At 38.9% G+C, this 12,549-nt stretch overlaps 1 protein-coding gene across 1 annotated transcript in view; it reads left to right on the forward strand.

The window, feature by feature from the left end:
* DYNC1H1 (dynein, cytoplasmic 1, heavy chain 1) overlaps nucleotides 1–12,549 on the forward strand; it is a gene marked incomplete at its 5' end in the record, with an annotated part of 45,836 nt that overhangs the window by 28,951 nt on the left and 4,336 nt on the right. The window contains 22 exon segments of the mRNA XM_010294272.1: nucleotides 72–241; nucleotides 854–1,049; nucleotides 1,675–1,792; nucleotides 2,758–2,973; nucleotides 3,528–3,740; nucleotides 3,931–4,058; nucleotides 4,482–4,635; nucleotides 5,419–5,565; nucleotides 5,647–5,797; nucleotides 6,004–6,257; nucleotides 6,426–6,560; nucleotides 6,652–6,746; nucleotides 6,839–7,013; nucleotides 8,410–8,485; nucleotides 9,650–9,810; nucleotides 10,083–10,194; nucleotides 10,276–10,336; nucleotides 10,664–10,787; nucleotides 11,137–11,250; nucleotides 11,528–11,698; nucleotides 11,911–12,128; nucleotides 12,363–12,466. Of these exon segments, the coding sequence (XP_010292574.1) occupies nucleotides 72–241; nucleotides 854–1,049; nucleotides 1,675–1,792; nucleotides 2,758–2,973; nucleotides 3,528–3,740; nucleotides 3,931–4,058; nucleotides 4,482–4,635; nucleotides 5,419–5,565; nucleotides 5,647–5,797; nucleotides 6,004–6,257; nucleotides 6,426–6,560; nucleotides 6,652–6,746; nucleotides 6,839–7,013; nucleotides 8,410–8,485; nucleotides 9,650–9,810; nucleotides 10,083–10,194; nucleotides 10,276–10,336; nucleotides 10,664–10,787; nucleotides 11,137–11,250; nucleotides 11,528–11,698; nucleotides 11,911–12,128; nucleotides 12,363–12,466 (3,293 nt within the window).

The raw sequence follows: 12,549 nt of genomic DNA on the forward strand, positions 1-12,549 counted from the left end.
AAAGGTAAAAATCTTTATTAAATCTCTGTGTGTAGTAAATATTTTTGAGCCTGCAGAGCAAGTACTGGAAGAAGTTCAACTTCTAAAAAGCAATATTTTGTCTGTGAAACTTCCTCCTAGGTTATGAGCCAGGAGATTCAGGAACAGCTGCACAAGCAGCAGGAGGTCATTGCAGACAAGCAGATGAGTGTGAAAGAAGATCTTGACAAGGTGGAGCCTGCAGTCATTGAAGCTCAGAATGGTATGTTAGCACCTGAAGAGATCGCACTGGGGGATTGGATGTAAAACTGAAGTCTATGGGAATGCATTTTGGTGCAGTCTGAGTGGGTCCTGCCTAATAAAAGTGTAGGCTTTTAACATGGAGCTGAACAGCATTGAAGAAATTCCTAATCTTTGAGCTCTGATTTTGTGCTGCTTGTAGTACTGATCTGATACTTGATACTCCTTTTATCACTTGTGGCTTCATTTCTGGCAGACAAGCTCTAGTTATTTATTCAGCCTATATATTCATAAAGAAACCTCATAATCAGAAAGACCACTGATGCCTTATTACTTGCACAGACAGCATACAATCAAGGTGTCAGACTGGATAGAGGAGTCGTTGCTTATAATAATTTAAGGGAATAATTTTTAGGCAGCAGAATAAGTTGCCTTTGGCAAGTTGTCATTCACAAAAGTTTATCTTGTGATATGGTAGTGTGAATGTTATCCACTAGTATCTGCTTCTCTAATCTCAAATTCCTTTTGAGATTCCTGAAGCATTTTTGCTAATCCAGACTACTTTTACAGACTTTGCTAACCATTTGTTTTCTTCCCAATCCACATTCATCATCTTTCTGGCACTGGTGGTTAGCTGTGAAGTCAATAAAGAAACAGCATCTGGTAGAGGTCCGTTCTATGGCTAATCCACCTGCAGCAGTGAAGCTAGCACTAGAGTCCATCTGCCTACTACTGGGTGAAAGTACAACTGACTGGAAACAAATACGTTCCATCATCATGAGAGAGAACTTCATTCCAACCATTGTTAACTTCTCTGCTGAGGAAATCAGGTAAAGTGCGAGTATTTATATGAATTAAGTATTCACAAAGATACAGAAGGTCTTAATTAGACCTTATTATTAGCAATCCATGTAATTGCTTTAGTAGCACTTCTTTTGAGACTAGTTTAGTCCTGTATGTGATGAATGTGCTTCTGTAGGAAGCGGACTACAGAAGCAAGGATGCAAACTGGGACAAAACAGCTGCTGTTGAGTAACTTCACGGCATAGTTGTAAAGCAGTGTTCTGCTGTCCAAAGCCACATTATTAGTTGAAAGTAGTTATGCAGCAATAACAGACCAGGTTCCTGAGGTCTTTATCCAGGCTGACCTCCTAGCTGGCTCTGAATCTAAGCAGGAGGTCAGACTAGAGACCTCCTGAATTCCTTTCCAACCCCAAATTTTTCTGAGCGAAGTTAAGCCATTTGTGAGTGACTAATCCTAAAATATTGTTACACCCGTAAGCTGTAATTTCTGAAACAGTATCTTGAACTAATTAAAATATCTCAGATACCAGTCAGCAAAACTGCTAGGAAATGTTCATGTCAACTGTGGAAGCAGGCCAGATACAGATACTGAACACCTGTTTGCTGACATAAAGTCTATTCATGCTCTCTCTAAAAACCTTTCCCTTGCAGTGATGCCATCCGTGAGAAGATGAAGAAAAACTACCTGTCAAATCCAAGTTACAACTATGAAATTGTAAACAGAGCATCATTGGCCTGCGGGCCTATGGTGAAATGGGCAATTGCACAGGTAAAATCAGTACTGTGGAAAAGCAAATGCAAGGTGAAAAGAGTGAACCTGAAGGCATGTAACACTGTCTAAAGGCTCTGAATTTGGCTCTGTTCAACTAAATATTGCAAGCTGTTTTGCATCAGAGAAATCAGTAGAAGGTTCAGATTTCAGCCCTGTAGTACTGCGCCAGAGTACTAATAGCCAGTTGTTATATGGCCTTTGCACCAAGAAACTTGAGGTAAACGACAGCTGATCCTTTCTGTGTGTAGTGTCATTTTACAGGACAATACAGTTCTAGCCTGGAAAACACAATGCAATCCTTTTAACAAGATTTATGCAGTCTCTCTCTTGCTTCAGAGTGGGGCACACTCACAGGCAACTCTCTTAGGCAGACTTTTAAACACTTGACTAGTTTCCTAAAGGAATAGGCTTTTGGGAAGATAACCATAGACTGAGATATCCAAGGATGATTTTGCTTGCCTGTTGGTGTTCAGTATAGCACTATGCTTGACTTACTAAAACTGTGCCTGCTATGAATGGCTTGATGTGTAAAGACACTGTTTATTTCAAATCTTCCCAATAGGTCCTATCCTCATTGTTCTGTGGCTTGGCTATACAAAATCCTTTATTAAGAAAGATATATTAACTCAGTACTAGCATGGACACTCAATCAAGTATTTATGCAAAACAATGCTGTAAACTACTTAGTGTGGTCTCAGCCTTTCAGATGATTTCTTGTAGGTCTACAGAGCAGTAAAAGAATCTTGCAAAAAGCAATTACTTCTGTGTCTGGGCTTGGTTTGAATTAGAGTCCTAGGGATTGATAAAGAATCCTAAGTTTTTCTTAAGTAGCTTTAACTTTTATACAGTTCACAAGTACCTAAGCTTGAAAAGATGCAGTTGATAGTATATATCTGAATGTTGTGGTTCTTGTTAACACATGTCATTTTAGAAACTATAACGGGCCTTTTTACTGTTTACAGCTGAACTATGCTGATATGTTGAAAAGAGTGGAACCTCTACGCAATGAACTGCAGAAGCTGGAGGATGATGCCAAAGACAACCAGCAGAAAGCAAATGAAGTAGAGCAGATGATTCGTGATCTTGAGGCCAGTATTGCCCGTTACAAAGAAGAATATGCAGTACTGATATCAGAGGCTCAAGCTATTAAGGCAGACTTGGCTGCTGTAGAAGCAAAAGTAAGACTTCTATATATCAGTAATTTTCTATTCTTTAATCTTGAACAGTTGGAAATTGAACCATTCTCCAAACCTGTGAGCAGATGTGGTTACTTCCCCTGTGCAGTGCATCTAAGCTGTCCGTTTCATCCCTGGATCTCACAAACTTCTTAAGTTGCTGAAACCTTGCGGGAGTTAGAAATATCAGCTCATGTTGCTGGTTCATTAATAAGACAGTTTGCATAAGGCTTTAAATGTGGGAAGCCTTTGGAAGCAGGCATGGGTGTAGTGTAATTGTAATGCCTTAACTGGACTTTACTGGTGGCCAGGGAGAAGCATTTCTCAAGGTGCTTGATCTAATTATTAGCATGTTGCTACTACACTTTTAAATCCTTCCAAATAACAGTTGAATACCAAAATAATTAATTAGCACTGAAGTGAAGAAACACAAATTTGACTTTATTCTGAGCTTTTAAATTTAACTGGGGCCTTGAGTCAATATAAGTGTCCCCAGAGACATGTAATACTATAACAATTCGTCATCTTGAAGAGACTACTTCACTGCTTATTTCTAGGTAAACCGTAGCACAGCTCTTCTGAAGAGTCTTTCTGCTGAACGTGAAAGATGGGAGAAGACAAGTGAAACTTTCAAGAACCAGATGTCCACTATTGCAGGAGACTGCTTACTTTCAGGAGCTTTCATTGCCTATGCTGGCTATTTTGATCAGCAGATGCGTCAGAATCTGTTCACTACGTGGTCTCACCATTTGCAGCAAGCAAATATCCAGGTAAAGATATGGTCATGATAACATAACCATAAATCAATTTACTGCAACAGTTAAAGAAGTTTTAAGATTGCTAAATAAAGAATGGAGCTATTGGAAAAGAATACCTTGCAGAGGTGCATTTACTCAAAACGTCTTCACCAGCTAATCGGAGAATCTCTAGTCAAATCCTGACTGGATATATTTCTTGCAGTTCCGTACAGACATTGCACGGACAGAGTACCTATCCAACGCAGATGAGCGGCTTCGCTGGCAAGCAAGTTCTTTACCTGCAGATGACCTGTGCACTGAGAATGCCATCATGCTCAAGCGGTTTAATAGGTATTTCATTCTAAGATGTAGAATTCTAAAGCAACATTCTTAGAGCAGGCAAGGTTTTGTACCTATCAAAAAATCACAGTAACTTTTTCAAAGCACCGTTTCACTGTTGTGAGAGCTTCTAATATTCGTAAAAGCTTCTCAGCCATGTGTAAACATAAAAACTCTTGTTCGTCTTTGCTTGCCTTTTTTGTTATGCCTAGCCGTTAAAATAAGTTGGCTTGAACTGAAGCTATTTCATTGTCCCAACACAGGCTTACATTTCAAAACTGAACTGAACTTAAGTCCGTGAACCTGGGCAACTTACTCCTTCAATGTACAAGCTTTTAGAGTTGAGACTAATAATGCAACTGATATTCATAAAACTGCTTAGAGGCTGTCTGCAGTCAAAAGCCAAATGATGAAAGTGTTTTATTACTAACTTAGGTATCCGTTGATCATCGATCCCTCTGGGCAAGCTACAGAGTTTATCATGAATGAATATAAAGACCGTAAGATAACTCGTACTAGTTTCTTGGATGACGCTTTCAGGAAGAACTTGGAAAGTGCCTTGAGATTTGGTAACCCGCTTTTGGTACAGGTTAGTTGTATGATCATGTAGGAACTATTTCAGGTTCTTGAATTCTGCCCTGTGTGCTGGAAAAGGTTGCAATTCTTCCATTAGTAAGATGCAAACAACTTTATTTTCGAACTGTGATTTAACAAGTAAGCTAGTACTGAGTGAAATGTGAGCTGTTAGTCCTGAGAATAATACGATTAGTGAGATACATGGTCAAAAGAAGGTATTTCCTTTTTCCACCATTTTAAGGTCAAATGTTTTTCTCTTCAAATGATCTTTCTTCACTTCCACTCTATAAAATGACTAGCAACCTGTCTGTCTATTCCTTTGTTCCTATATGCTATCTCCAGTCATAGGTAATAGCACCTAATATGGCTACTTACTTAGAATTACATTGGAGTAGCAGGAAGACATTTTGGTAATAAAAAGAAATAGACAACTGTAGGAATAGTGGACTTTCACTTGAGATGGATATATTTTTCATGTCTTAGTAGGGAAATGGGAAAACAAAGGATTAGCTCACAGATTAGATCAGTAGCTGTTGCTAGTGCTGCTTAGAATAGGGCTTATTATGCATCATAACTAAGACAATAATAATAGTCCCCTATTGAGATTTTGTATAGTAATAGCCTAACTTTGTGGTTGTGTAGCTCAAGTACAAATCTAAAACCTTCTGAATGTGATCCATATTCAAAACCAGCTGCAAATTGATTGCTTACCAGAGCTTTAAACCCAGCTGGATCAGGATTTTTAGCTTGAGACACTTGCAAGAAACAGAATCTCTTCATGCATCTCTGCTTCTAGGATGTGGAGAGTTATGATCCAGTTCTGAATCCTGTTCTGAATCGTGAAGTCCGTAGAACTGGAGGCAGAGTTCTGATCACTCTGGGAGACCAAGATATTGATTTGTCACCATCCTTTGTTATCTTCCTTTCCACCAGAGATCCAACAGTAAGTAAAACAGAAGGCTGTCCTGTTTGTAGGAACAGTATGTCAGAGAGCTGAGAGAGTTTTTGATGTTTCCTGTGACAGGTTGAATTCCCACCGGACCTGTGCTCTCGTGTTACATTTGTGAACTTTACAGTAACTCGCAGCAGCTTACAGAGCCAGTGTCTGAATGAAGTCCTGAAAGCTGAAAGACCAGATGTTGATGAAAAACGCTCTGACCTCCTCAAGCTTCAGGGTATGCTTACCAAAATTAAAGTAACTTCCTCCCATTCTAAAAGAATACAATGGTTTTATTCTAGCTGTAGAAATACAGAGTGAGATATCTTTATAGCTGATACTCTTGCTTTTTCAGGATGTTCAATGGCAAAGTATACACAATGAATGTAATTCTTAAAAACTAACACATCTATACAATATACAATAATTTTTCTTCCAATTAAGGCGAATTTCAACTGCGATTGCGTCAGTTAGAAAAATCCCTACTACAAGCACTTAATGAAGTGAAGGGACGAATCCTAGATGATGACACCATCATTACTACTCTTGAGAACTTGAAGAAGGAAGCAGCAGAGGTCACTAGAAAAGTAGAAGAGACTGATATTGTCATGCAAGAAGTGGAGACTGTTTCTCAGCAGTACTTGCCTCTTTCTACAGCATGCAGCAGTATCTACTTCACTATGGAGTCACTGAAACAGGTAGGGTGAGTTCTTCCTACCAGAAGCTTCATGTATTCACTGTTCAAAGCTAAATAGGCACTACCTCATTCCAGCCCTAGCTGCTGTATTGCAGTTTGGTGGGCATAAGCCATTGACTATCAAACAGTAGGACTCTTGAAAGAAAAAACAAACTCTTTTGTCTTTCAGATACATTTCCTGTACCAGTACTCTCTCCAGTTTTTCTTGGACATCTATCACAATGTCTTGTATGAGAACCCAAATCTGAAAGGAATTACAGACCATACTCAACGACTCTCAATCATCACAAAGGATCTCTTCCAGGTTCAATTTTTTAATTAGTAAATGTAATTCATTTTTGAAGGGTCAGAGTTCAAGGCTTCTTATGCTACTAACTTCACTGTTTTGTTGGTAGGTTGCTTTCAATAGAGTGGCACGTGGCATGCTGCATCAAGATCATATAACATTTGCTATGTTGCTGGCCAGGATTAAACTGAAAGGCACTATTGGGTAAATATTTGTTTTGTTGCTTCAGTTTAGTTGAAAAAGGGGGTGATGTCTGTAAGGCACCTAGCTAAAGTCTCCTTTTCCCTTAACATTAGGGAGCCTACATATGATGCAGAATTCCAGCACTTCTTGAGAGGGAAGGAGATTGTACTAAACACTGCATCTCTTCCAAAAATCAATGGTTTGACTGTAGAGCAAATAGAAGCAATGATGAGGCTGAGCTGCCTTCCTGCATTTAAGGACCTTGTTTCAAAAGTTCAAGCTGATGAGGTAAGTGTTGTCTAGGGTTTGTTCCTGCACTAAACTACGTGGTAAAGCTTTTTAAGTGTCTGCTTTAAGAGCTTCATGCTTACAAGTAAGCTTTCCTAGTATGAGAACGGAAGCCTTACAGTTAAGTAGTTGCAGTTGTTGTGGAAGTGAATGTTCTTTCTTCATTTGTAATCAAGCTATGAAACTTGAGTTGTAAATACCAGCATTGTTGATCTCTCAACCTTGGAAGCAGCTTCACCATTCATCTAACTTTGCAGTCAGCTTCGGTTCCTGTGGTAGCAGAAAGTATGATACTATGTGTCTTTTACTGTGTCACCATTGTGTGATAATCATGCAGTAGAAGGGAGCAGCCCTAGCCGTGCATAACATTGTTATGGTGGGCTCTTGGACATTACTATTTGAAATAAATTTGGATGGTGCTCAGCTGCCAAACATTTTGTTCCTTCTGATGACCTAAGTGTTCTAAGAATACATCTGTGTCCTGACTGTGAAACCCGATGTTCCAAAACTTGTCCTATCTTAAGTAGTACCTGTTTGGTTACTCTGTCTAGTTTTTATATTGAAAATTGATTTCTCTTTGCTATGTCTAGTTTTCCTCAAACTCTTCAGCCTGGGCTAAAATAATGTATAGCTTGGGCTGGGACTTGGCAGAGATCTGTAGAATCGGGTGTTGGAGGCAGTGCGGAATTAGGGGATGTCAGTGAAATGACTGGACACATCTAAAGAAAGCATAATAGACAAAGCATAATTTGAGGTTTACATGTGGATTTTTGTTTAAAAAAACAACAGAAATTGGAGAAATTCATTGACAAAAAATGAGTCGAGAACTTACAAAATGTGCTGGTCAAATTGCAGTCTTGCTCAGGGAAACATTCAAACCATTTATATATGAATCATTCAAGCCATTTATATCTAGAAGTCTTGGAAAGGACGAAACAGTGTTGAGTGTTAGACAACATTTGGGGCTAAGTTTAATGTTTGACTTCCATTAATACAATAGTGCTTCTGTTTAGCAATGCTTGCCTTGTCTTATTTCTCAAGACTTAAAGCTCAAATGTCTAAAGACAGGTCATGCATATTAAATGTGAAAAACCTTATGAACTTGTGCATTTCACTGTTTAAACTTGTAGCTACTTAGTAGAAATTTTCAAGATCTGTTTGCAAATCCAGAGCTACTAGAGCTTGGACTGTACCAGGTTCTACCCTACTCTGACAATCTCCATTTCCTACTGAAAGTTGGTATGTAGCTGAACACGTCTGCAGTACATTAAATTCTAGATTTTTAAGGCTGAGATTGAACATCTCTGTTGCACCATGAACAGGACCTGCACCTTGCAGCAGAGTTTTGGTGCCATGAAACTCCATTTCAAGTGTTTCGCTTTTTCTTTCAATACAGCAATTCTGTATCTGGCTGGATAGCAGTTCACCAGAGCAGACTGTGCCATACCTTTGGAGTGAAGAAAAACCTGCAAGTAAGTTAAATTGCACTATCATCCACACCAATCCTACCATACTGACTTTAATCTAAGTAGAATTACTGTGATTTTAAAGCAATTCTAAAGTAGAACTTTAATTTGAACTTTAATGCCTCGGAAAATCATAAAGTTGGGATTGTGGAAGAACCTCAAGTCTGGTGGTTTGGTTTGGTTTTGTTTTAAAAAAAAACAAAACCAAAACCAAACCAATAAAACCAAACTTTTTAAACCAATAGTCACTACGCTTGGTTCCTGCACCTTAACCTGTGATCTGGTCTTCCACTGAGGATGAAACATATTTCCACGTTCTCATTAGATTGCATAACAGTTCGGATTAACCTTAGTCATTGCAAATCTAGAGGCAGCTCAATACTCTAAAAAGCTCCAAGACCCAGATTTTCAGAGGATGGGACTGGTCTACTAGAATGTTTCCTCCTGCAGTTATGTCTAAGCATGAAGTCTTAATTCTTGGTGTAGTAATTGTTAGTGCTAACTCGTTAAGAGCTAGAACTTAAGGCTGACTGTTGCCTTTCAGCTCCTCCCTTATCTGAAAGGTGACATTAGGAAGTGTTTGCCATCTGTGATCATTCAGAGCTCATTCCTGTAGGTGGCTGTCTAAATTAAGGATTCTAAGCTTGTATTTACTAGCTACCGTAAAGCTGCTTGACTGTTAACTGAAGCAACTCTAGGTTATCTATCCTGTCCATGCTAGACAAGTATATAATACTTCAAAATCTGTCAGAACGACAGATTATTGAAGGAGTGACGAGATGTGACGAGATCTATTGTCCCTGGAAGTTAAAATCACTTCATGGTAATACTTCTAGACTGTAGAGTTTGTAAACCAGTAGCATTTCAGTAGAATCCAAAAGCATCCTCTCAAGGTAGGCTTTTAAAGGGCTCACAACATGAGCAGTTGAGCAGGTAATTAAAATGTTGCAGAATACAAACCAACTGAAGATGGTTTCTTTTCACTGTCAAAGTGAAGACAGAATATAAGCATTCCATTAATATGTTGCAAGAGATCTTCCAAAGGGACAATTAACTCTAAATATATGGTTTTCAGAACGAGGTGGGAAAAATTGAATGGAGAATTGAAAATAGGAAGGTGTTGAGGATGGTTTTCCTACCTGTCCATCTAATCCTGTCTCCCCTTCTCAGCTCCTATTGGACAGGCCATTCATCGCTTGCTTCTGATCCAGGCCTTCCGTCCAGATCGTTTGTTGGCAATGGCACATACCTTTGTTTCAACAAATCTTGGAGAGTCTTTCATGTCCATTATGGAGCAGCCGTTAGATCTGACACATATCGTAGATACAGAGGTAACCTGCTTGTTTCTGAAAGGCTAAAATCCTGAGGTAATGCTTGGTGTCACTTTGCATGAGTTCCATAGTGAGTAAAGCTATACACCGGAACATTTCTTCCACTTACCCTTCTCCCCAGGGTATGAAGAATGGATTGTTTTCCTGTTTGTTAATGTAAAACTAAGAGTAGCATATCTTTAGCTGGACAGAGGGAAGGAAAACTGACCTTACTGTGTTCTTGTGTTCATGTAGTGACTGATTGGTATCCTTTTAAACTTCTTGGTCAATAGGTGAAACCTAATACACCTGTGCTGATGTGTTCAGTGCCTGGTTACGATGCCAGTGGTCATGTTGAAGACCTTGCAGCTGAGCAGAATACACAGATTACTTCTATTGCTATTGGTAAGAATATATTGTATTTCATCTTCTAAACATAAATGAAATTGTTAGCAGTAAGAGCTTTAGCAACCTTCTGTCTTTTAGGTTCTGCTGAAGGGTTTAACCAGGCAGATAAAGCAATAAATACAGCAGTGAAGTCTGGAAGGTAAGCTCTGACTCCTTTTTAGCTAGAATACTGCCTACTAAAAACGTAAAGAAAAATTAGGACTATCTTCTAAACTGAAATGTGTAATAAGCATAGCTCTTCACAACTTCTATTTGATTTAAATATTTTCAAGAGAAGTATCTGCAAAACAGAAAAGTTGGGCCATATACAGTAGACAGTAACTGATTCTATGTAGAAGACAGGTTTTAAAGAGAGAGGAAAATCTGTAGCATTAATATCGTATTCTGTTACTCTTTGTGGTGACTACAACCAGGATCCATAAGCTGTACACTAAAAAAGCACTTTTTCTTTCTCAAAACTTCACAGATGGGTGATGCTGAAGAACGTTCACCTGGCTCCTGGCTGGCTCATGCAACTAGAAAAGAAGCTACATTCCCTCCAACCCCATGCTTGCTTCAGACTCTTCCTTACCATGGAGATTAATCCGAAGGTAATGTTCATCTGTAATTTGATGCTCTGGTAGAATAACTGGCTTGCAGAACCAAGAATGCTACCCAGAGGAGATTTTCTCATTACTGCCTTTCTGCATTAAAGAGGGAGGAGAATACACTCTTGTCAGGGTAGTTCCTAACCTTGGTCTCTGATAACTTAATTGTAGCTGAAAACTTCATATCATTCCTTTTGCTGCTTCCCCTACCCTCCTGAAGAAAGGCATTACATCGCTGTTTGTACACTTATAGTGATGATTTAAATCTAATGCAAACTGTGCTGTTAGAGGGATTTAATTTAGTGAAGGCCAAAGGAGTTGGATTTGAATTTATTCAACTTTTTTCTTCTAGGTGCCAGTGAATTTGTTACGTGCTGGCCGAATCTTCGTGTTTGAACCTCCTCCTGGTGTAAAGGCAAACATGCTGAGGACTTTCAGTAGCATTCCAGTTTCTAGAATGTGCAAGGTGAGGCTGTGGCTTGTGTGGGTGAAAGGAAATGTCAGAATGTGTTTGTTAAAATCTTACCTTGGAAAAAGATGATAAAACTTCAACTTCTAAGATGTACATAGACTGTTTTGTTCTCCTAGAAGTGAAGTAGTAGTTTGCTGCTTCTGTTGGTAGAATGTATTCAGTTTTGGTAGCAATCTGGCATTAAGTCTGATCTCTTCTAGCCTTTTAGCAAGCTTTGATTATCAGTTCACTTGTGTAATATGTGTATTTTTTCTTTCTTTCCACTTCCTAGTCTCCAAACGAGCGTGCTCGTCTATATTTCCTCCTTGCCTGGTTCCATGCCATTATCCAAGAACGTTTGCGCTATGCTCCATTGGGTTGGTCCAAGAAGTATGAATTTGGAGAATCTGATCTGAGATCTGCCTGTGACACAGTAGATACATGGTTGGATGATACAGCAAAGGCAAGTACTTTTGTGTACTTAGATATATGTAATACTTAGATTACTTAAGATCTTCTCAGTGAGGCAGGCTGTTCTGGAAACGTTTAGTAAGTTATATGAGTAGGCTTAAATAACCTGATGACAGTTTAACTTAGTTCTTGAATTTGATTCCTCTATCAGAGGAGAGGTGAAAAAGATTGTTTCCTGCTAATTACATCACATTTTATTTATAGGGCCGCCAAAACATCTCACCTGATAAAATCCCCTGGTCTGCATTAAAGACACTGATGGCACAGTCTATCTATGGAGGTCGCATCGATAATGAATTTGATCAACGTTTGTTAAACACTTTCTTGGAACGTCTGTTCACTACTTTGAGTTTTGATAGTGAATTCAAACTGGCTTGTAAAGTTGATGGACACAAAGATATTCAGATGCCAGATGGAATCAGGTATAATTTTTCCCTTGTCCTGATCTCTACATACAACTTTTAAAAAGTTAAAAAACAAACAAACAAAAAAAACCCCACAAACAAACAAAAAAAACCCCACAAACAAACAAAACCCTAACCTGTATCTCTGTGCTGGAATTTAGCTTTGTAATCATTTCTCTCAGGCAAAGAATTACCTTGCCATTCTAATAGGGGAAGCCTTCTAATGAATATTATTAAAACTCTGACTTGCAGGCGTGAAGAATTTGTCCAGTGGGTTGAGATGCTGCCAGATACGCAAACGCCATCATGGCTGGGCCTGCCAAATAATGCAGAGAAAGTTCTTCTCACCACACAAGGTAAAATCAGAACTTGCTAACAATGTCTCACATAGGTTGCCAGGCTACCTTTTTAACTAAAAAGGAGAAGAAAAATACAACTC

Source organism: Phaethon lepturus, unplaced genomic scaffold (genome assembly GCF_000687285.1).
Source record: "Phaethon lepturus isolate BGI_N335 unplaced genomic scaffold, ASM68728v1 scaffold319, whole genome shotgun sequence".
Classification (NCBI taxonomy): Eukaryota; Metazoa; Chordata; class Aves; order Phaethontiformes; family Phaethontidae; genus Phaethon; species Phaethon lepturus.